Source organism: Taudactylus pleione, unplaced genomic scaffold, assembly GCF_031769625.1.
Source record: "Taudactylus pleione unplaced genomic scaffold, aTauple2 ptg000734l, whole genome shotgun sequence".
In the NCBI taxonomy this organism is placed as follows: Eukaryota; Metazoa; Chordata; class Amphibia; order Anura; family Myobatrachidae; genus Taudactylus; species Taudactylus pleione.
Genome location: NW_028285136.1, coordinates 2,266,442 through 2,292,296, shown reverse-complemented (window position 1 = coordinate 2,292,296; position 25,855 = coordinate 2,266,442). Strand labels below are relative to the sequence as shown.

At 45.7% G+C, this 25,855-nt stretch overlaps 1 protein-coding gene across 4 annotated transcripts in view; it reads right to left on the bottom strand.

Annotated features, from left to right (window-relative positions):
* The window catches only part of NTM (neurotrimin), a 916,745-nt gene that overhangs the window by 162,046 nt on the left and 728,844 nt on the right, over positions 1 to 25,855 (bottom strand). For all 4 annotated transcript variants that reach the window (XM_088457048.1, XM_088457049.1, XM_088457050.1 and 1 more), the window contains exon 4: positions 1,200 to 1,325. In XM_088457048.1, coding sequence (XP_088313174.1) covers positions 1,200 to 1,325 — 126 coding nt within the window. The remainder of the gene's footprint in view (positions 1 to 1,199; positions 1,326 to 25,855) is intronic.

Below are 25,855 nucleotides of genomic sequence, written 5' to 3'. Positions count from 1 at the left end.
CTGTGAGGAGGGGCTATGACCTCTCCCCTAAAATCTTACAAACTGCTGTGTGCATCTCGCTCAGCACAGGGGGCGGCTCCATGGGCGGAGGGGAGTGGTCAATTGCATCATCCCAGCTACTTCTCTCTGCCCACTACCGCTGGCCGTGCCTCTATAGCAGGGCAGCCACAGTGGCACATCGGGCAGTGAGAGGAGACTACTGCGACAGCCATCTCTGCTCTCTCACTGCCCAATGTGCCATGGTGCTGCTATACAGGCGCGGCCAGCGGTAGTGGGCACGGACACTGACCCAAGTCCGCACCGTGCTCCTCCAACCAGCGAACACAGTGGGAGCCATTGGTGAGACTGTGCGTGCATGGACAGTCCCTAGGAAATTATTATATAGATTTGCAATTCAAAACATTCAGAATCCGTACTTTCAAGGAAAATGTAATTTTGCCTCCATTTCTGATCTGAGTGGAATCCAGGCCAAGGTGTGGAGAGGCAATACACAGAATACAGGGGACAATGGGTGATCGGCTGGGAACAGGAGGTATCCCCACCGCTCTTTCATAAATAGGCCCCTGTGTAACTATTAGAAGGACTGTGAGTCACATTTCTAGATTGTCCTTCTGAGCAGAGATTACAGAACACAGTAATGTGGATGGCATAGGAAAAGCAATGAGTTATTGTACATCAGGGGAAGGAACAAAAGGTTGGACCCCTGATGTTACAAAGGAAACGTGAATTCCAGCATTTCACACACAAATCAGCGGGACAGGCCAGGACGTAACGCTGCCTGTTTACCTTTGGTAAATACAAACAAATGATGGTTGCCCACAGCCTCACAGGTGACTCAGACACAGCTCTCTGCATAGTAACCACACACATGTACAACAGCAGTGGCTGGAATAATACTCGTTATTACACAGGACTTTAATAACCACAGGAGGAGTGGCGACTTTATAAAACAGCGCCCCCTACAGAAAGTATAGTATATTTTCACAACTCGACATTTATAGTCATTATTCAGGAACCACAATGGGAGAAACCCACAGAACGGATAGTTTTTGGTGTTGCCATGTGCCCCCCTCTGTGGGACTACCCATGACTGTAGGTACCAGCTTTGGTGCCCATCAGTCCGCAGCAGATTTGCCACGTCACCAATACCAGACAGCTGTGTGCCATGTTATCATGTAGCGTAATAATCAGTGACCCACCTTTGGGTGACAGATATCTCCAGTTAACCACAGGCTCCGGCCTCCCTGTGGCAATACAGCTCAGGCTCACGTTGTTGCCCTCATTGACGGCTATATTCGATGAAATCTCCACTATCCGAGGGGGAACTGCAAAGCAGAAAAGGGAAAACCACTGTGGGTTAATATTTACCAGGTGACATATTAAAAAAAAAAATATATACATATATGTATATTTTTTTTTTTAATATATTTTTATATTATTTATATATATATATATATATATATATATATATATATATATATATAAACACATGATGTACTGTACGATATAGTGTTCACAATTGTTCACGGTCTGCACTTGAATGTTCCAATAAGGAGAAGATGAGGAAATTTAGGTTGTTCTGACAGACACAATATTAATGGTATTATACAGTATATTACACTTTCCCATCTCTGCAATCTCATTATCAGTACAATATATTTATAAACAGTTATTAATATAGTTTCCTCTTATTAGCCAGCCCTATCCAGGGAATATTTCACTCATTCACATCAGTCAAGCAACGAAATGATTACAATGAAACTAAAGGCGGGTATTCACTAATAGACATACAAATGAAAGCACGATTACGACCAGCTGTCACCATTGTGCCTGTCAACATTCACAATTTCGACATAACATTCATGCTGACGTTCTGATCATGTCGACATTTTGACTACATTCCACCATGTGCCTGGCACAATATAACAGTATGCACAGTTCATAGAAAAAAGTCCTGCATGCGCAGTGAAGTAGGTAAAGGTAAGAACATCGTCAGCACCATCCTGATGTTTTGGATCAATCTTACTGAAACACCATGGCCCTCATTCAGAGCCACTCGCTAGCGGCAGTACGCTCGTTCCGAGCGATGTTCGCACATCTGCGCATGCGTACGGTTTTTAGTACGCATGCGCGAACCAGTCTGTGCGGCCGAAAATCGTTGGTACGCAATATAGCGAGGGCCTGCTATTTTGAGTGCCAGAATGAGGCATATGTGGGTGGTAACAGGGGAAGGTGCTTGAAAACGGGGAGTGGAGATCCGAACGCAGGCGTGCTTAAAGGTCAAAACGGGCGTTTTAAGGGAGTGCATAATTAATACAGCAGCGTCATTGACCACGTCACTTGGTTTTTTTTAACTCAGAACTGCTCGCAAAATAGCGGTTGAAAACACCAACCACAAGAATAGCGAGCAGTTCATACGCTGTACGATGTACTCGATTAATCTAATAAATAGCGGACATGACGTATGGTGCGTGCGGCCAGGGGGCGTTTTTATCAAAAAAACGAGCGTATGTTTTGCTCGCTCGTTCAGACTTAGAGGTGGGAACAGACTGCAATTTGCGAACGGATCATTTGAATAGCCACCCCTTGTTTTTGAACGAACGACCACAAATAGCGAACGGCTCTGAATCAGGCCCCATGTCTCCAGGATTGATTAAAAAAAAAAAAAAAAAAAGACAGACAGACACAAAACAATATATAAAGAAAAAGAAAAAAAAAGTAAGAAAAAAAAAAAATCGGGATGTATCGGAAGATTCAAAAGATCCATCTAGGAAGTCCGTGCCTAGTCTCCCCTACTTTTCAAGTTATGGTGAAAACTCAGGCCCGACATGATGTTGCAGAGCGATGTATATTGGCACAGGGCAGAAGCTGCTACATTGAGTGCAGCAGAGATTATAACGCAGACATATTTGTGTTTATGACACAACAGACGGCTTATTCTCAGTCTCTGAAGTGATATCTGCACATAACTAATAATGCTGATAGTTCAGAGGCTGTTGACGTAACGCTGCAACCTCCAAGTCCTTCTCCATGTGTCCACACGCAACTGACGTCACTCAGCTTACACACAAGACACAACTCACTCTATAGTCTACGCCAGGGGTCTTCAACCTTGGCCCTCCAGCTGCTGTGGAAATACACATCCCAGCATACACTGCCATCGTTTTAGCATGCTGTTATATCACAAAAAGGCGGCAGTGCATGCTTGGATGTGTAGTTCCACAGCAGCTGGAGGGCCAAGGTTGAAGACCCCTGGTCTACGCCATGGACAGCACCACACGGCTCTATCTGGGCACTAGCTCTCATTAAAGAGCGTCTTGTATGGAGAACGCCACTACATATTCCGCCCGGTATGAGGATAATTGGTATTAATGGAAATTCCTGCAGGTGGGAGCGCACTTCAGCATTGTCCTCTCTCCATCTCACACAAATATCACACAGATCATTCTAATAAAAACCTTTGTGCAGTCTTGAACAATACACCACAGAAAGCACTGAAACAAAGGACCTATAACACTGTAGAGATATAAAAGCACTGGATGTGGAAGGAAGAGATAGCGAGTGGTAAGAACTGAAGAACTGTTGTATGCGGGATGTCAATGGTGCAGAGCTGCGGTGTTTATGGAGTTCAGCCTCTTACATGATCCGCTCATTCTGTATGACCCACAGCACCTATTTATTTTACTGCATTAACAGTATGACTACATTATTCCACCTCAATGCAGATTACTACAGTCCGGAAGGCACAACAGTAAGTGCATGAATTCTACAGTTTCACAGCCAAGGTCATAATTCACTAACAAGTAGCCATCCCTCACAGTGCTAGGGCCATCCTTTTCCAACGCAGGGGCCGTCCTTTCCCAAAGCAGGGGCCGTCCTTTCCCAAAGCAGGGGCCGTCCTCTCCCAGCACAAGGGATTCTCTTCCAAGCAATGGGGCCATCCTTTCCCAGCGCAGGCACATTTCTTCTAAACAAAGGGCCTGCCCTTCCCCAGCGCAGGAGATGCTCTTTCAAGCATAGGGACAATCCATTCCCAGTGCAGGGGCCATCCCTCCCCAGTGCAGGTGATGCTCTTCCAGGGGCCGGTCCTTTCCGAGCACAGGGGCCGGTCCTTTCCGAGCACAGGGGCCGGTCCTTTCCGAGCACAGGGGCCGGTCCTTTCCGAGCACAGGGGCCGGTCCTTTCCGAGCACAGGGGCCGGTCCTTTCCGAGCACAGGGGCCGGTCCTTTCCGAGCACAGGGGCCGGTCCTTTCCGAGCACAGGGGCCGGTCCTTTCCGAGCACAGGGGCCGGTCCTTTCCGAGCACAGGGGCCGGTCCTTTCCGAGCACAGGGGCCGGTCCTTTCCGAGCACAGGGGCCGGTCCTTTCCGAGCACAGGGGCCGGTCCTTTCCGAGCACAGGGGCCGGTCCTTTCCGAGCACTGGGGCTGGTCCTTTCCGAGCACAGGGGCTGGTCCTTTCCGAGCACAGGGGCTTGTCCTTTCCGAGCACAGGTATTACCATGTTGAAAATTGATCTCTCACTGGTGCAGAGTATTGCATACAGATGTTGTGCGTTGTTGGTACGGTGCATGCTCTATAGCTGAGCCTTGGCCGTGTAGCTGGAATTGTGGGTTACGATGACTTAAGCATACGCAGACATCTCATTTAGGGCTGGAGCAAGTGCGCGCAACTAACATTGATGGCGACTAATTCAATAAGAGGATGGAAATGGGAGTTTCGGTCGCAGACACACATGCAACTCTGCCTGTGTGTGAATATCTGGATGTGTTTTTGTGCACACGGTGTGAGTGCGGTGGGACTCACTTGCAACTGAGTCAGCCCAATAAGAGGCTACTGTTACAAACAAAGGGGCTTTCCTAAATAAAACTGCTCAAAAACATGCAAGTGGGTGATCTTGCATTTTGCACACGTTGTGCTTTCCCCTGGTAAATGAACCGTTCTCATCTGTAACTTCTTGTGGCAATCCCCCTTTTATTACGTTACACACACATTTGAGCTAATGACTTCCTCTCCTGTTCTATGACTATTTAATTGTTCTGTTTTACTAGTTTTTGTTTTAATGTAGGTATACTGTAATTAGTTACAATACCATATTATTAGCTAGTGACAGTCACATAGCAGCGTCTGTCATAGGAACATGCACACAAACTTATAATTACGTTACTTATGCCGGCGCAGAATTCCCGTCGCGAACAAACACTGCGCTGCGGCTCCTTCTTGGTGACAAACATTTGTACTGAGCTTCATATAACAAAACACCAAATTAATGTAACGACTGTAAAAGGTTGGTAATTCAATAGGCTGTAAATTACAGCAAACACAAATTTTATTAATGTGTTACGGTTGTAGGCCTCCTCTTCTAGAGCTGATTAGACGAGCCAGGAATTCACTGCGCACGGCTCTTTTCATTACAGTGAGAATATAATATAGCGAGTAGAAGTGTGATTCATTCACACGATACGTCGGGATATAAATGTCTTTGCTATTTACACAACTTGCAATAGGGGAAAATCATGGGCAAATAATTGAATTAAAATGGTCACTTTTTTTGCTGCACGATTTGTGTGAGAAATGAAGAGAAACTGTCAAAGCCAGAGTGTAAAAAGCAGAATATAATCACTTTATAGGGTCAGCTATTCTTATCCGTGAGATCAAAATGAGTAATCTCCAGTAAATAATATTATAGACGAAATCCAAGTTCCGGTGTGTTCAGTTATAGTGGTGGGGGAGATCAGATGTTATCTCTTTAGCATTTAAAGGAAAGCTAAACATATTGCAAATATATACAAGCCATATGTATATATAGGATAGAGAGAGAGAACAAGAGAGACAGACAGACAGTCATGAGACAGACAGACACACATCAGACAGACATATATGAGATAGACAGAGATATAGATAGATATGAGATGATAGATCGATAGATATATAGATAGAGATGTGTGTGCATCACGTGGGGGAGAGGGGCTGGGTGCTGCATTACAGGGGGTGCGCGCTGCATTACAGGGGGTGCGCGCTGCATTACAGGGGGTGCGCGCTGCATTACAGGGGGTGCGCGCTGCATTACAGGGGGTGCGCGCTGCATTACAGGGGGTGTGCGCTGCATTACAGGGGGTGTGCGCTCCATTACAGGGTGTGCGTGCTGCATTACAGGGGGTAAGAGCTGCATTACAGGGGGTGTGCACTGCATTACAGGGGGTGTGCACTGCATTACAGGGGGTGTGCACTGCATTACAGGGGGTGTGCACTGCATTACAGGGGGTGTGCACTGCATTACAGGGGTGTGCACTGCACTGCACGAACCTGATGAAAGTTAGAGAGGGTCATATAAGATGCTAGATGCAGCATATTTCTAATACACAATCACACCTATGGTAAAACATCTTGTGTTAGTGAGTTTATGGGCTACTGAGCAGACTTACTGGCCTCCTGTGTATATATATGTATGTATGTCATACTTGCCGACATGTGACTTCTCCTCCCCGGGAGAAGCCCGGGGAGGAGTAGGTGGCGGGAGGTGTTGGGGGCAGGGGCGGACAGATCACGTCATTAAATCCCACCCTCTCATGGTAATTTTGCTGCGAACGGCGCATATTTAAATAAGGGGGCCGGGGCCAAATGGCGCAAGTTAGGTCACACCCCCTACTCGCGAACCCGCCGGTCCGCTAGAAAATTCTCCTTATTCTGCCCACTTCACTTGGAAGTGGCCAGAATGTGGGAGAAGTGCCTACCCTTCCGGGGGTGCGGGCGGTTACCCGAAAATTTTGGCTCCTCCAGCGACGACTTCCGGGAGGGTGTGCATCAGGTATGTATGTATATAGTTATACTGTACGTATCATTTATATGTGTCGAACTGTTTAACTGCTTTGGGGCTCATTTACAGTCAGACATACGTCAGCTTTATGACAAGCATCTTAGACGGATGTGTCGCTTTCACAATCTCCACAAAATACTTTTTTTTTTTAAAAGTAACTAAGTATGATATAAAGTGACCGCACGGTTCCTGGAATGGAATTCGGATAGGTGCGCAGAGAAAGGCAGCTGATGAGGAAAAGATCCAATGACTTCAGATATACAGTATGGCAGCCTATCAGCGGGAACATGACAAATGATTTACCAGGGAAACATAAGACAAAGCAATCACTCTATGTAATATAGGCAATTCATATAACGGGAGGCGCAGAACACGGCTTTCATTTCAGATATATCCTGTAATTAGACATACTGCAAGGCGGGGTAACCATCCCAGGGAACGCCAGATCTAACTATCGTCTTACTGCAAGCAGCCAAGATGCTGGTCTCAATGTCTCATCTGCAATACAGATTCTTATTCCTATAGAGTCCTGCAGCAGCATCATCGCACACATGTGGTCATTATTCTGGTAAAAATAGATAGGATGACGTGTTTATCCTTTAATATAACTAAAATGCTTTGCTTGCAGTGTATACACCAGTGTAATACTTCCAGCGTTGTCACTACTACAAGCTGTTCACCGTGTTATGCGCCTTGGAGAATTTATGCCGAACGTCTATACTGTCAGGGCTATGTTCTCACCACTTCTACATGTGGGTAATAAGGGAGAGTTATAGTTACAATGATTTATGGATATATACAAAGATACAGAGGAAACACCTGACTGCACTGATGTGGCATGACGGTGGCCTGACCCACAGACCCCAAGCCCCACCATGCCATGGACATATTTCCCAATGTACCACTGAGATGTAACTATCAGACCGAAGGTGGGACGGCATGCCACCGGGTCTGAATCTCGACACCGAAAGTCCGACACGGGACTTAAGATAGGCAATCTAAATACCAACGCCTATCTTAATCCCGACGCCGGCAGCCTGAACGAGGTAAGTCCGGGGTGCCCTTAGCGTTATCCGTGAGGGGGTATGTGTTTGTTAGGTTTAGGCAGCATAGCGGGGTTAGGGTTAGGTTTTGGGGGGTGGAGGTTAGGGTTAGGCACCTCTAGGGGGGAGGGTTAGTCATCACTGAGGGGGGTTAGGGTTAGGCACTAAGGGAGAGGGTTAGGTTTAGGCACGAAGGGGGGAGCCTTAGGTTTAGGCACTAAGGGGGAGGGTTAGGGTGCGAGGGTGGGTTAGGCTACAAGAAGGGAGGGTTAGGGGGAGCCGGGGGAAGGGTAAGTATACAACCATCAGGATGCCGCTGTCGGTATTTTGACAGGAGGCACCCCGACAGCCGTCATTACATACCGATTCCGTACCACTCCTGGAGGGACAGAACCGATTCTGCTCCCAAATCCCCAACTCTGCTGGTGTGACATATCGGTAGTGTCTAGATGCCCTTCATGGAGAGGACCCTGACGTCATCAGCTACTGTCCAATGTCATTCCCTACCATCCACGTGGACACAGAGGGGGGATATAACTTTGGGGCGAGGGAAGTGAGCCACGGAGCCTGAAGCGTGGCGAGCGAACATATAGATTAAAACAAAGCAATACTTCCTTTATGGTTATATAAAGTGAGGTTATCTGGAGCTACTGTATTATAAACACGGGCATGATTGAGAGATGGACGCAAATTCGCACAGCGGCGGTGTCTTTGTATGCAGCGTCTGTGCGAAAATAAGCAAACGTTGCAGCCGCCAGGACTTGTATTGAGACACCCACCAGCGGCGCAACCATCAGTTGATCAAACTTGTGAGTAATCCTGTGGTTACCCAGAATGGCCATCGGACCTGAGACATGGAGCTGATACAGGATCATAGGCTGAGACACACCCCAAAAATGATCATAACACGCCTGCGTTCTAGTCGCCACCTTCCTGTTACCTCCCACAAACGGTCCCTGTCTGTCAATCACATTCTGTGAATAAATCCGCACTGCGGCAGTCGTCGCAAGACCTCCATGGCTCATGTGCAGTATAAAAAAACATCACCCAACAGCGTAATCATCAGCATCGCGACAGTCTCTGAATCAGGTCATATATGGAGGTATATTGGTTATAGAATATGAGGTTATATGGAGGTACTGTATATTGGCTATGGAGGTATATTGGTTATAGAATATGAGGTTATATGGAGGTACTGTATATTGGCTATGGAGGTATATTGGTTATATAATATGAGGTTATATGGAGGTACTGTATATTGGCTATGGAGGTATATTGGTTATATAATATGAGGTTATATGGAGGTACTGTATATTGGCTATGGAGGTATATTGGTTATATAATATGAGGTTATATGGAGGTACTGTATATTGGCTATGGAGGTATATTGGTTATATAATATGAGGTTATATGGAGATACTGTATATTGGTTATAAAATATGAGGCTATATTGAGGTATTGTACATTATTATGACAATATGGAGCTACTGTATATTGGCTATATAATATGGGGCTATATGGAGATATTGTACATTTGTATGACTATATGGAGGTACTGTATATTGGCTATATAATGTGAGGCTATATGGGGGTATTGTACATCATTATGACTATATGGAGGTACTGTATATTGGCTATATAATGTAAAGCCATATGGAGGTATTGTACATCATTATGACTATATGGAGCTACTGTATATTGGCTATATAATATGAGGCTATATGGAGATATTGTACACCATTATGACTATATGGAGGTACTGTATATTGGCTATATAATGTGAGGCTATATGGAGATATTGTACATCATTATGATGACTATATGGAGGTTCTGTATATTGGCTATATAATGTAAAGCCATATGGAGGTATTGTACATCATTATGACTATATGGAGCTACTGTATATTGGCTATATAATATGAGGCTATATGGAGATATTGTACACCATTATGACTATATGGAGGTACTGTATATTGGCTATATAATGTGAGGCTATATGGGGGTATTGTACATCATTATGACTATATGGAGGTACTGTATATTGGCTATATAATGTAAAGCCATATGGAGGTATTGTACATCATTATGACTATATGGAGCTACTGTATATTGGCTATATAATATGAGGCTATATGGAGATATTGTACATTATTATAACTATATGGAGGTACTGTATATTAGCTATATAATGTGAGGCTATATGGAGGTATTGTACATCATTATGACTATATGGAGGTACTGTATACTGGCTAAATAATATGAGGCTATATGGAGATATTGTACATTATTATGACTATATGGAGGTACTGTATATTGGCTATATAATGTGAGGCTATATGGAGGGATTGTACAGTATTAGGACTATATGGAGGTACTGTATATTGGCTACATAATGTGAGGCTATATGGAGGGTTTGTACAGTATTAGGACTATATGGAGGTACTGTATATTGGCTATATAATGTGAGGCTATATGGAGGGATTGTACAGTATTAGGACTATATGGAGGTACTGTATATTGGCTACATAATGTGAGGCTATATGGAGGGTTTGTACAGTATTAGGACTATATGGAGGTACTGTATATTGGCTATATAATGTGAGGCTATATGGAGGGATTGTACAGTATTAGGACTATATGGAGGTACTGTACATTGGCTATATGGAGATATTTTACATCATTATGACTATATGGAGGTACTGTATATTGGCTATACAACATGCGGCTATATGGAGGGATTGTACAGTATTAGGACTATATGGAGGTACTGTATATTGGCTATATAATATGAGGCTATATGGAGATATTGTACATCATTATGACTGTATGGAGGTACTGTATATTGGCTATACAACATGCGGCTATATGGAGGGATTGTACAGTATTAGGACTATATGGAGATACCGTATTATAGCCAAATAAGTATCAAAATTTCATGTCAAATGCACTGATGCGTATCACATTGCGGCAGGAGAGGCGTAATAATAACACAAATTGCATTGCATCATTCTGGGTCCCACCCAGCGCTTCTCCCTCCAGCCCAGCTTCTCACAGAACGTCAGAGTCTGGTCAGTCCCTGAAATGTCGGTACGTACAGTACAGTATGCGTTTCCTCTTTGGCCATTTGAATTATTGGCAGGAAAGTGTAATTTTACATCTAACATTGCCGCAGGATACAGGCTGTATTGTGCTAGTAGAGGAGAAGGCCCTCACCTGCGGGTCATTACAGACCAAACATAAATTGGACCATCAGTATTATTATGTTTTAAAAGTAACCGTTATACCCCAACACACAGCAGCCCAGTACCCCACAGCCCACACCAGCAGGATTTTGTTATGATAGAGTGAATAGGAGGCGCCATCTGAATAGCCATAATCCCCAAATGAGTCTGCCGCTTGTCCTGTTCACCAACCAACAGCAGAGCACTGAGTGATCGCGGAAACCCCTTGTAAATGTACAATTTGAAGTTCGAGCACTAAAGCTGGGCACACACTTAGCAATATTTTGAAGGAAGTGCCCGTTCGAATCATTCAAATCGTCATGTGTGTACCCTATGTCGGGCGGTAGGCGCTCCTGGGGGCCCGTTGGCCGCATCGCCAGGTCGGCCAAACATGCAGCTCAACCTGACGATGGGGCTGACGGAATCGGAATGATTTACCGCCGGACCCCTGGCCGGCGGTTCAAATCCCGACAGCGGCAGCCCGACAAGGATGAAAATCCTGATCGTCCCCAGGTAAGTATTCACTAACCTAATTCTAACCCCTAACCCTCCCTTAGGGGTGCCTAACCCTAACCTCCCCCTTCCCCGCCGCCTAAACCTAAGTCCCCGGGGGGGGGGTGCATAACCCTAAGTCCCCCACGGGGGTGCCTAACCCTAACCCGCCCTCCCCCTAGCCTAACCCTAACCTCCCAGGGGGGTGCCTAACCCTAAGTCCCCCCTGGGAACCCTAAACCTTTTCTGTACTCTTATATCATATTTCCATGATTATTAGTAGTATATATATATTTATTAGCGGGGTGGAATTGGGAGCAATGAATCCTGGCGTGGGGTTCGTTGCTCCCTCCCCGTTGCAGTACATTACTGTTTGGAAAGTATTTGGCGAGAACATTTCCGCACCGTGCGTCACCACGATGAATCAGGCAACGCTCGGATTGTCCTAAATCATTCAGGAACCTGGGAGAAATTTCTGACTTGCTTTTACAGCGCAGTATAAATTCTTCAAATCGGTGCAGAATGGTTGCGGTGTCAGCTTTTTACTGATGGTTTTGTGTCCATAATAAAACTGCAAAAGATGGAATATATCCCGAAACGAGTAAAAAAAAAAAAATCTAAACTTCATTCCAAACGCCGGCATTCCTTTATGTATTATTACAGAGTGCGGCTAATTTTATCACTTCCCAAACAGCTGATGCGTGTAAGCGACAAAACGGAACAAACACGGCCACAGACTTATGGGGACAGCAGCGGATTCATTTGCTCTGTGACGGTAGGAACTGCACTCGCCGTCAGTTTTTATTATTTAATGCTAAATGCAGGAGGACGAGCCCATTATCATTTTGCTGACCCTGAGGAGAAGAGGCGCATTCAGGCGCTTGTGTGAGAGGCGCCATTTGTTCAGGAGACCTGTCCTTTGTGAGAATAATAACTCGTGTCACTTACACAATATATTTCCTACAGAAAATGGAGAAAAACATTGGCCTAAAAATAAAATAACAAAGGCCCATAAAGGACAAGATATGAGATTTGCCATTAATATATATGAAAAGCCTAATAGCGTACATTGTGGCAGGAGCAGGGTTCTTCTGGGTTGCTGAAATTAACGGTTAAACCCCTCGAACCAATATTTTAAATATAATATATGATTGTAGTAGTTATATTGGTGGTTCTCGTACTTCTTGTGACTACGGGTACAGCTAAGTAACACTCCTATAGAAACCACAAAATTATATAGGTAAGTGCACTCTAACCCTTAGCTGCCTGGGTGTACCACTGAGGGACACCCTTATCCCAAATAATATATACAGTATGTGTGGTTAACCTGGGCGCTGCGGATATGACGAAGTGGAACTAGATGGATCTTAAGTATAACATTTATTCAATACAGCAAATAAAAATAGCTCCCCTGGGAGTGACGATAGTTACACAATAACATCCACAATAGTTAGCTCAGGTGAGCGAATATGCAATAGTAACAAAAATTATAACCAAATAAAAAACACAATCATTAGCTCTCGTGAGAAAACATAAAAGCACAATACTTATCTCAGAATGAGCACATTCATTGTAAGCGAGTTCGTACCAGTCTGGGGTCACCGGAAGTGACCAGAAGGCTTAAAAGCTTCTCCCTGCTTCCCCAGGTGTTTGTACCTCCTTTTAAGGCCCGTATTCTATTTGAGCCGAGCCGCGATACTTTTTCGCAGCCCGGACATTCCGCCTACTTCGTCTGTTCTGCAGGCGGAAAAGTATCGCGGCCATCCCTGCTTTACCCCGTATTCAATATGGAAGTAGGCGTAAACGGGACCTGGCGAAACTGAAACAGGTGGAAAGTACTGTCAGTTTGGGGAATTCAGCCTGACACCCCCCAAAAGATGCTCTGACATGGGGGTTAGCTATGGTACCCCCCGATTTGGCTTGCTGAAGGTATTTGGTGATTTTCAACGGGCTCAATAGCTGCTAAATAGCGTTTTTCTATACGTGATGCAGAATAGTATTCAGGAGTATTTTTTCCAGAAAATAACTTATCCCAGCAAATTTGGGATACTTGAAAATGGGGGTCAGCATATTTAAAAGTTGCTAAAGTTGTCCCTGCACTCTTCAGCTGGACAAGTCGGACCCAGACTGTGTGTGTATCGAGGGTTGCCGCGAGGGGGAGGGGGTGGGGTGCCTCGAGGGCAGGGATTGGGGGTGCAGGAAAGGAGGGTGTTGGGGGTGCCGTGAGGGGTCGGGGGTGCCACGAGAGGAAAGTTGAAGGAAGCCGATGGGAGAGGAGAGGAACAGGAAGGATGCAGGAGGGATGAGGTGCCGGAGCTGGGTGCAGGGAGATGCGGCCCAGGAGGAGGAGCACCAGCCCCTGCGTGATCCGGTATTTGACTTGGGAAGGTATCAGTGGGCGGGGCTGTCAGTGGGCGGGGCAGTCAGTGGGTGGGGTGTCAGTGGGCGGGGCTGTCACAGCACAGCAGCTGTTTAACCACTTAACTGACTTTTGTATTTTTTATATGATTGAATTAGGTCAAGAAGATCTATTTAAAACTTATCCAACACAATTTTTTTTTATATATATTATTTTTATTATAAAACAGAGTATACCATAAATATAGCAATTTCTATGGTATGCATTAGTGATGGATATCGACGGCTGTACCATCAATATCTGATTGCTTTAAACCATCGATGGTTGAGTTCTGCATAATTTTTTTCCCCGATGCAACGGGAAAATAGGGACTTGAGATGACCATTGGTGGGATGACCATTGATGGTATCCATTGATGGAAAGAAATAATTGATGGTGGAACATCGATGGCTTGCACTACTCGATGGTCACAGGTGCCCAGTGTACGGCGGGCCGATAAAAGCCAGGGGGTGGAGTTTAGTGGCCTGGGAGGAGTTAAAAATTACAAAAAAATAATAGTCTCTTGCTCATCCATCGATGGCAGAGAACCATTGGTTCTCTGCCATCAATGGAAAAAGTAGTTGACATCAGCCATCAATATTTATTAAAACATCGGTGGTTTACATGAGTCAGTCATCGATGTTAATGAAAACATTGTTGGTTGACATCGGTCACCAGCAATCGATCTTTGGAAACGTCGATGGTTGACAACACATCGATGTTTTGGAAAACATTGAAGGTCATTGGCCATCACTACCGCCGAGTCATATAACAGGCACGCACACAGGTGGGGGAGAGAGGCCAGCACTGAAGGTCTCGGTGGCTGCAGAGAGAAGAAGCAGCTGCCGGGTAATCGCACGGGGGGGGATTGGGGGGGGCGCTGACTGTCCCGGCTGCCGCAGAGAAGCAGCTGCCGGGTGATCACACAGGAGACTCTGAGACTGGAGACTATAGGAAGTTTCTCTTCTAATAGCCGCCTTAAGGGCGTTTCTGACTGGTCGCATCAGATGCGACCATGCCAGGCAAGTGGTTAAAAAGTTTTAATAGGTGCTGCTGCCACGTTTTTTTCGGTCGCTGGTCCTTGGGTCCCTTCTGATCCTCGGGTCACGGTATGGTTGTCCCCTTTGTCCCCCCTGCCGCCAGGCCTGGCTATGGCATACAGTTATAATAACTAACAGAACACGATGTCCATAAATACAGCTTTTGGGCACATTTGACAAGAGGTGGAAAATGTGGAAGAGCATGGAGACTGGGGAGAGTAGTGTAATGATAATGGGCCCCGATATCAAGTCAAACACAGCAGTCTTTTGCTGCAGACTTAATGCTAAATACTAGTATCAATCCTTCCCTGGTCTATATCCGCACGTCTATATGTGCAAAGACTGGAACGTCCCCACTTTGAGTGTCTCCCAAAAAAATCAATGTACATATTTACACTGCACGTGACATTTAATTGTGTACCAGTGCTACCTGGGGCGTATTAAGAACCGAGAGGGCCCGTGGGCTACGTGCCCCCTCCTCTGAGCAGCACCCCCACAAGCCCTGCATCTTACTTTGCCTGTAAGAGGGTCTCAACCGCAGCGCCATCCTTTCAGTGATATTCGGGTAATGGCACTGCGCAGTGAAAAGCAAGGACAGAGACTTTGCTCTGTTGTGCGAATGCGCCATCCTCGCGTATAGAGACCCGCTTACTGGCACAAGGCAAGATGCGCAATGCTGTGCAATGCTCAAGATTTTTCTCTAGCCTCCAAACCTTTAAGTGTTCCCTGAAAGCTCAGCTCTTCAGGTAGCTTATCACATTCTGTGACCTCCATAAGCTGTTCTACTAACTACCTCCCCGCTACACAGGTCAAACAAAAATTACATATATTCTGCCATACTCAAATAACCCTCTGATTTCAGGCCAAAATAGCTGCCAATTGCTCACTAAGCACTTTCTGTATGTAGCACTTAACCTAATGTACAGTGGTAGGGCCCTATTGCCTCTCTATCTGTATATCACCCAGTCTTGTGTTATTACTGTATTCCTAGCTGTAAAGTGCAATGTAAAATGCTGGTTCTACTGTATTAAAAAAATGTATTATTATTATTATTATTATTATTAATATATTATAATATATATTATATTACATGCTACATAGCACATAAATGCTGCCATGTGGATTTCCCCTCCATCTCTATATAAAAGAACTTGTCCACAAAAGGAACTACTGTCACTGAAACATCAAAGTACCCAGCATACCAGAGGCACCCCAAGAAGTTAGACTGACCGCTTAAGCCGTTGTGGGACTTCCCTGCTGATGGTCGGCCATGTTGTCCCAGTAGCGCTAGTCTGTTTGAAACAGTAAATCACAGAACAAGACATATACAGTATGTATAATAAATATATATATATATATATATATATATATATATTAAATAGTGAAAAAATCCCAAGCGCCAGAAGATGAACTGATCATAAAGATAAAGTGAAAAATACGTGATTGCAAAATGGAAAAGCAACTTATCTTTAATAGAAAATCTTCGGTCACCTGACCAACCATGATTCAAACATAAAAGGAAGGCAAAACGGCTTAATACTGCATCAATCAAACAGCCATCACTGTGTAAATTAGGAGTTGGTGGAACTATAATCAGTCCGCCATATGTAATAATACACCAAATATTTATAAAAAAAAACAAAAACCACAGTTTAATTTATAAAATAAGGTCCACGATTAAATGCAGGTAAACAACGTACAAGAGCAAAAAATTGTAAAAGCTTATCTGTCCATCATAAGACGGTCCAGGATAGCATGGACCCAACACGTTTCGTCTTGGTAAGGTAAGACTTCTTCCCCTTGAAGAGGGTTACAGCAAGTCCTGGCTGTGGATCGTGTCAGCAGCTATGACAATGGAAGACTCAATGACTTTATCACTTTGCTAGCCTGGCCAACACAGGGACACAGAGCTTGGTCCATACCTCAAAGGTAGAGAAGCGGAACACCATAGCCCAGTAACCTGGGCAGCACTAGCTCAGTCACCATAGCCCAGTAACCAGGGCAGCACTAGCTCAGTCACCATAGCCCAGTAACCTGGGCAGCACTAGCTCAGTCACCATAGCCCAGTAACCTGGGCAGCACTAGCTCAGTCACCATAGCCCAGTAACCTGGGCAGCACTAGCTCAGTCACCATAGCTCAGTAACCTGGGCAACACTAGCTCAGTCACCATAGCTCAGTAACCTGGGCAGCACTAGCTCAGTCACCATAGCCCAGTAACCTGGGCAGCACTAGCTCAGTCACCATAGCCCAGTAACCTGGGCAGCACTAGCTCAGTCACCATAGCCCAGTGACCTGGGCAACACTAGCTCAGTCACCATAGCTCAGTAACCTGGGCAACACTAGCTCAGTCACCATAGCTCAGTGACCTGGGCAACACTAGCTCAGTCACCATAACTCAGTAACCTGGGCAGAACTAGCTCAGTCACCATAGCTCAGTAACCTGGGCAACACTAGCTCAGTCACCATAGCTCAGTAACCTGGGCAGCACTAGCTCAGTCACCATAGCTCAGTAACCTGGGCAGCACTAGCTCAGTCACCATAGCTCAGTAACCTGGGCAGCACTAGCTCAGTCACCATAGCTCAGTAACCTGGGCAACACTAGCTCAGTCACCATAGCTCAGTAACCTGGGCAGCACTAGCTCAGTCACCATAACTCAGTAACCTGGGCAGCACTAGCTCAGTCACCATAGCTCAGTAACCTGGGCAGCACTAGCTCAGTCACCATAGCTCAGTAACCTGGGCAGCACTAGCTCAGTCACCATAGCCCAGTAACCTGGGCAGCACTAGCTCAGTCACCATAGCTCAGTAACCTGGGCAGCACTAGCTCAGTCACCATAGCCCAGTAACCTGGGCAGCACTAGCTCAGTCACCATAGCCCAGTAACCTGGGCAACACTAGCTCAGTCACCATAGCTCAGTAACCTGGGCAACACTAGCTCAGTCACCATAGCTCAGTGACCTGGGCAACACTAGCTCAGTCACCATAACTCAGTAACCTGGGCAACACTAGCTCAGTCACCATAGCTCAGTAACCTTGGCAGCACTAGCTCAGTCACCATAGCTCAGTAACCTGGACAGCACTAGCTCAGTCACCATAGCTCAGTAATCTGGGCAGCACTAGCTCAGTCACCATAGCTCAGTAACCTGGGCAGCACTAGCTCAGTAACCATAGCTCAGTAACCTGGGCAACACTAGCTCAGTCACCATAGCTCAGTAACCTGGGCAGCACTAGCTCAGTCACCATAACTCAGTAACCTGGGCAACACTAGCTCAGTCACCATAGCTCAGTAACCTGGGCAGCACTAGCTCAGTCACCATAGCTCAGTAATCTGGGCAGCACTAGCTCAGTCACCATAGCTCAGTAACCTGGGCAGCACTAGCTCAGTCACCATAGCCCAGTAACCTGGGCAGCACTAGCTCAGTCACCATAGCTCAGTAACCTGGGCAGCACTAGCTCAGTCACCATAGCTCAGTAACCTGGGCAGCACTAGCTCAGTCACCATAGCCCAGTAACCTGGGCAACACTAGCTCAGTCACCATAGCTCAGTAACCTGGGCAACACTAGCTCAGTCACCATAGCTCAGTGACCTGGGCAACACTAGCTCAGTCACCATAACTCAGTAACCTGGGCAGAACTAGCTCAGTCACCATAGCTCAGTAACCTGGGCAACACTAGCTCAGTCACCATAGCTCAGTAACCTGGGCAGCACTAGCTCAGTCACCATAGCTCAGTAACCTGGACAGCACTAGCTCAGTCACCATAGCTCAGTAATCTGGGCAGCACTAGCTCAGTCACCATAGCTCAGTAACCTGGGCAGCACTAGCTCAGTCACCATAGCTCAGTAACCTGGGCAACACTAGCTCAGTCACCATAGCTCAGTAACCTGGGCAGCACTAGCTCAGTCACCATAGCTCAGTAACCTGGGCAGCACTAGCTCAGTCACCATAGCTCAGTAACCTGGGCAGCACTAGCTCTGTCAGCATAGCTCAGTAACCTGGGCAGCACTAGCCCAGTCACCATAGCTCAGTAACCTGGGCAGCACTAGCTCAGTCACCATAGCCCAGTAACCTGGGCAGCACTAGCTCAGTCACCATAGCCCAGTAACCTGGGCAACACTAGCTCAGTCACCATAGCCCAGTAACCTGGGCAGCACTAGCTTAGTCACCATAGCCCAGTAACCTGGGCAGCACTAGCTCAGTCAACATAGCTCAGTAACCTGGGCAACACTAGCTCAGTCACCATAGCTCAGTGACCTGGGCAGCACTAGCTCAGTCACCATAGCTAAGTAACCTGGGCAGCACTAGCTCAGTCACCATAGCTCAGTAACCTGGGCAGCACTAGCTCAGTCACCATAGCACAGTAACCTGGGCAGCACTAGCTCAGTCACCATAGCTCAGTAACCTGGGCAGCACTAGCTCAGTCACCATAGCTCAGTAACCTGGGCAGCACTAGCTCAGTCACCATAGCTCAGTAACCTGGGCAGCACTAGCTCAGTCACCATAGCTCAGTAACCTGGGCAGCACTAGCTCAGTCACCATAGCTCATTAACCTGGGCAGCCTACCAAGGAACAATAACTATAGCTCCTTTAGGAAGGGGTGTAGGGTTAGGCTGTAGTATATAAACCCCCTGACAATTGTTCTGTGCTTAAGTGAATCCTAACCACTAAAGTGTCCTTGGTGTGACATTAGGCTGTATTATGCTGCATTAGGATAATTTAGGAAAGTAGCAGGGCAAGAGAGTAAAAATATTATTTATATACTTAAATAAATATGTCTATCATGCTGGAGACTTTGCAGCAGATCACCATGTCAGGAAGGTGGTGCTTCTCCTCCGGATCTAGCAGGCTGTGTGCGACAGGCTTGCTCTACAGAAATGTGAAGTAATATCTGCTTATTACATATTGTTTATTACATATCAGACTTTTGACTTGAGTTTTAATGAAATGCAGACCGCGATCATTCACTGCAATATCTAAATAAGGACTGTCTGTAACTACCACTACATTACAGCATCCAAATCATAACTGTAACCACCATAGCTATACTGCATCATCCAAATCATGACTGTAACCACCATAGCTACTCTGCATCATCCAAATCATGACTGTAACCACCATAGCTACACTGCATCATCCAAATCATGACTGTAACCACCATAGCTACTCTGCATCATCCAAATCCTGACTGTAACCACTATAGCTACACTGCATCATCCAAATCCTGACTGTAACCACCATAGCTACTCTGCATCATCCAAATCCTGACAGTAACCACCATAGCTACTCTGCTTCATCCAAATCATGACTGTAACCACTACAGTTACTCTGCATCATCCAAATCCTGACTGTAACCACCATAGCTACTCTGCATCATCCAAATCATGACTGTAACTACCATAGCTACACTGCATCATCCAAATCCTGACTGTAACCACCATAGCTACACTGCATCATCCAAATCCTGACTGTAACCACCATAGCTACTCTGCATCATCCAAATCCTGACTATAACCACCAAAGCTACACTGCATCATCCAAATCCTGACTGTAACCACCATAGCTACTCTGCATCATCCAAATCATGACTGTAACCACCATAGCTACTCTGCTTCATCCAAATCATGCCTGTAACCACCATAGCTACTCTGCTTCATCCAAATCATGACTGTAACCGCCATAGCTACTCTGCATCATCCAAATCATGACTGTAACACTACAGCTACTCTGCATCATCCAAATCCTGACTGTAACCACCATAGCTACTCTGCATCATCCAAATCCTGACTGTAACCACCATAGCTACTCTGCATCATCCAAATCCTGACTGTAACCACTACAGCTACTCTGCTTCATCCAAATCCTGACTGTAACCACCATAGCTGCACTGCATCATCCAAATCCTGACTGTAACCACCATAGCTACACTGCATCATCCAAATCCTGACTGTAACTACCATAGCTACACTGCATCATCCAAATCCTGACTGTAACCACCATAGCTACTCTGCATCATCCAAATCCTGACTGTAACCACTACAGCTACTCTGCTTCATCCAAATCCTGACTGTAACCACCATAGCTGCACTGCATCATCCAAATCCTGACTGTAACCACCATAGCTACACTGCATCATCCAAATCCTGACTGTAACTACCATAGCTACACTGCATCATCCAAATCCTGACTGTAACCACCATAACTACTCTGCATCATCCAAATCATGACTGTAACCACCATAGCTACTCTGCATCATCCAAATCATGACTGTAACCACCCTAGCTACTCTGCATCATCCAAATCATGCCTGTAACCACCATAGCTACTCCGCATCATCCAAATCATGACTGTAACCACCATAGCTACACTGCATCATCCAAATCATGACTGTAACCACCATAGCTACACTGCATCATCCAAATCATGACTGTAACCACCATAGCTACACTGCATCATCCAAATCATGCCTGTAACCACCATAGCTACACTGCATCATCCAAATCCTGACTGTAACCACCATAGCTACACTGCATCATCCAAATCCTGACTGTAACCACCATAGCTACACTGCATCATCCAAATCCTGACTGTAACTACCATAGCTACACTGCATCATCCAAATCCTGACTGTAACCACCATAACTACTCTGCATCATCCAAATCATGACTGTAACCACCATAGCTACTCTGCATCATCCAAATCATGACTGTAACCACCATAGCTACACTGCATCATCCAAATCCTGACTAACCACCATAGCTACTCCGCAACATCCAAATCATGCCTGTAACCACCATAGCTACTCTGCTTCATCCAAATCATGACTGTAACTACCATAGCTACACTGCATCATCCAAATCCTGACTGTAACCACCATAGCTACACTGCATCATCCAAATCCTGACTGTAACCACCATAGCTACTCTGCATCATCCAAATCCTGACTATAACCACCAAAGCTACACTGCATCATCCAAATCCTGACTGTAACCACCATAGCTACTCTGCATCATCCAAATCATGACTGTAACCACCATAGCTACTCTGCTTCATCCAAATCATGCCTGTAACCACCATAGCTACTCTGTTTCATCCAAATCATGACTGTAACCGCCATAGCTACTCTGCATCATCCAAATCATGACTGTAACACTACAGCTACTCTGCATCATCCAAATCCTGACTGTAACCACCATAGCTACTCTGCATCATCCAAATCCTGACTGTAACCACCATAGCTACTCTGCATCATCCAAATCCTGACTGTAACCACTACAGCTACTCTGCTTCATCCAAATCCTGACTGTAACCACCATAGCTGCACTGCATCATCCAAATCCTGACTGTAACCACCATAGCTACACTGCATCATCCAAATCCTGACTGTAACTACCATAGCTACACTGCATCATCCAAATCCTGACTGTAACCACCATAGCTACTCTGCATCATCCAAATCCTGACTGTAACCACTACAGCTACTCTGCTTCATCCAAATCCTGACTGTAACCACCATAGCTGCACTGCATCATCCAAATCCTGACTGTAACCACCATAGCTACACTGCATCATCCAAATCCTGACTGTAACCACTATAACTACTCTGCATCATCCAAATCATGACTGTAACCACCCTAGCTACTCTGCATCATCCAAATCATGCCTGTAACCACCCTAGCTACTCTGCATCATCCAAATCATGCCTGTAACCACCATAGCTACTCCGCATCATCCAAATCATGACTGTAACCACCATAGCTACACTGCATCATCCAAATCATGACTGTAACCACCATAGCTACACTGCATCATCCAAATCATGACTGTAACCACCATAGCTACACTGCATCATCCAAATCATGCCTGTAACCACCATAGCTACACTGCATCATCCAAATCCTGACTGTAACCACCATAGCTACACTGCATCATCCAAATCCTGACTGTAACCACCATAGCTACACTGCATCATCCAAATCCTGACTGTAACTACCATAGCTACACTGCATCATCCAAATCCTGACTGTAACCACCATAACTACTCTGCATCATCCAAATCATGACTGTAACCACCATAGCTACTCTGCATCATCCAAATCATGACTGTAACCACCATAGCTACACTGCATCATCCAAATCTTGACTAACCACCATAGCTACTCCGCAACATCCAAATCATGCCTGTAACCACCATAGCTACTCTGCTTCATCCAAATCATGACTGTAACCACCATAGCTACTCTGCATCATCCAAATCATGACTGTAACCACCCTAGCTACTCTGCATCATCCAAATCCTGACTGTAACCACCATAGCTACTCCGCAACATCCAAATCATGCCTGTAACCACCATAGCTACTCTGCTTCATCCAAATCATGACTGTAACCACCATAGCTACTCTGCATCATCCAAATCATGACTGTAACACTACAGCTACTCTGCATCATCCAAATCCTGACTGTAACCACCATAGCTACTCTGCATCATCCAAATCCTGACTGTAACCACCATAGCTACTCTGCATCATCCAAATCCTGACTGTAACCACTACAGCTACTCTGCTTCATCCAAATCCTGACTGTAACCACCATAGCTGCACTGCATCATCCAAATCCTGACTGTAACCACCATAGCTACACTGCATCATCCAAATCCTGACTGTAACTACCATAGCTACACTGCATCATCCAAATCCTGACTGTAACCACCATAACTACTCTGCATCATCCAAATCATGACTGTAACCACCATAGCTACTCTGCATCATCCAAATCATGACTGTAACCACCCTAGCTACTCTGCATCATCCAAATCCTGACTGTAACCACCATAACTACTGCGCAACATCCAAATCCTGGCTGTAACCACCATAGCTACTCTGCAGCATCCAAATCCTGACTGTAACCACCATAGCTACACTGCATCATCCAAATCCTGACTGTAACCACCATAGCTACTCTGCATCATCCAAATCCTGACTGTAACCACCATAGCTACACTGCATCATCCAAATCCTGACTGTAACCACCATAGCTACTCTGCAGCATCCAAATCCTGGCTATATACGCCGACATTACAGGTTGTGAAGAACACTGGATATAGTCACTGACATTGTTAAAGCCTGTTGTAGATTCTTCATCAGCTCAATTACATGTCCTTCATACCTGTAATTGGTGTAAAAGGACAGTTTAAAATAGGTTGCAATAAGAAGGTGAACTGAGCAGCAGCCCTCTCAGGGGGGATAAGGGAGGATTTGGGAATGAATTGTTATAAACAGCACACTGTAAAAAGAAAAAAAAAAAAAGCATATTTTAAGGTCACTTCCTATTAAAGTGTAGTTTGGGGTGAGCTCATCACAGAGAGGGAGACGGCACAGGCAACCTCACACCTTGTGACTGCCACGTGGACCCTGGCGCCAGAGAGCCCTTTCTCCCAGGGGAGCTTGGCAGATGGGAAGACTTAGAAAAGGTTTGGTCCTCGGCTCCCAGAGGACCCCAGGTATTTGGGAAGGGGGTGAAGGTCACGTGGGAAACGCATGTCTGAGCCAGATTAGCCAGCCTCAGCATTCTGCACGGAAGTTCTGGGCTATTTTCTTATGGTGGTTCCCATGTGGGCTCTGAACAGCTCGGCTCAGCAGAAAGTGTGAGGAACATTCTGTGCCTGCAAAACCAGTCTACCGTTAACCCCGCTCACGCTTCAGAGTTTCAGCCATGCTATATTATATATATATATACACACACACACACACACACATATATACACACACACACATACACACGTTCACTAGGCACATGGACCTGCAGAAAACCTCACAGCGGGCGCACAGCCTCCATCTGAAGTCCGCATCGTCTGATATTCCACCATGACTACAGCGGAACTTCCCATCCATACATCACTGGGCCTTACAGTAAAGCCGAGAGGTGACCAGCTTTATAAGCGCAAACTGTAAAGATTCAGGGGCCTATTCATCAAAACTAAAAATTCTCTGGAGGTAATTAGGTTTAGAACTCACATGGAGTTGTACCTAATTATCGGAGGAATTCATCATTCCTCCTCTCCATAACTATCTATTCCGATGAGCTGTCATTGTTGCGGTGACAGCTTTTCGGGAAATAGACAGTTTTCCCTGCCTGCTCTAACTTATCGCAGCTGTAATCAGTGCTGCGCATGCGCTGTTACATCCGTAAAAGCAGCGCATGCACAGCACTGCCTACAGCTGCAGTAATTCTGTGTGTGTGTCCCAGCACCCCCCTCCCTCTCCCCCTCCCCTCCATCCCCGACTTACTTACCCGCTGCAGCCGCCTCTGGCTCAGTCTGATGTTCTGACACTGTGCTCTCCAGGCAGAACACAGTAAAGTTTAGAAAATAAACAAAACTTTATTGTGTTCTGCCTGGAGAACATGTGTCAGAACAGCCACCGGAGCCAGAGGAGACACCAGGGAGACGCCGGGGGACCTGCCCACGCTGACACAGGTAAGTGTCACCTACTATATGCCACCTCACAGTGGCGTATAGTAACTCCATCAAATTATGAAAATACATAATTTTCGGAATTTGCTGAATAGCATAATTTCCATATCACCATACTAATGTACTAATGTATGGGGAGTGTGGAAATGAACGCAGGAATACTAAAATGATGGTAATTAAGGAAAAATGTCCTTAAAAACTTTATTTTAGTGTTGATGAATAGACCCCTCAGCCCTTAGACGCCCTTTAGACGCTGTTTACTAAGCAGTGTTAGGAGACAGAGTGAAAAGTGATAAGAAAGTGATAAGGTGCCAGCCAATCAGCTCTCAACTGTCATCTCACAGGCTGTGTGAGAAAAATGACAGTTGGGAGCTG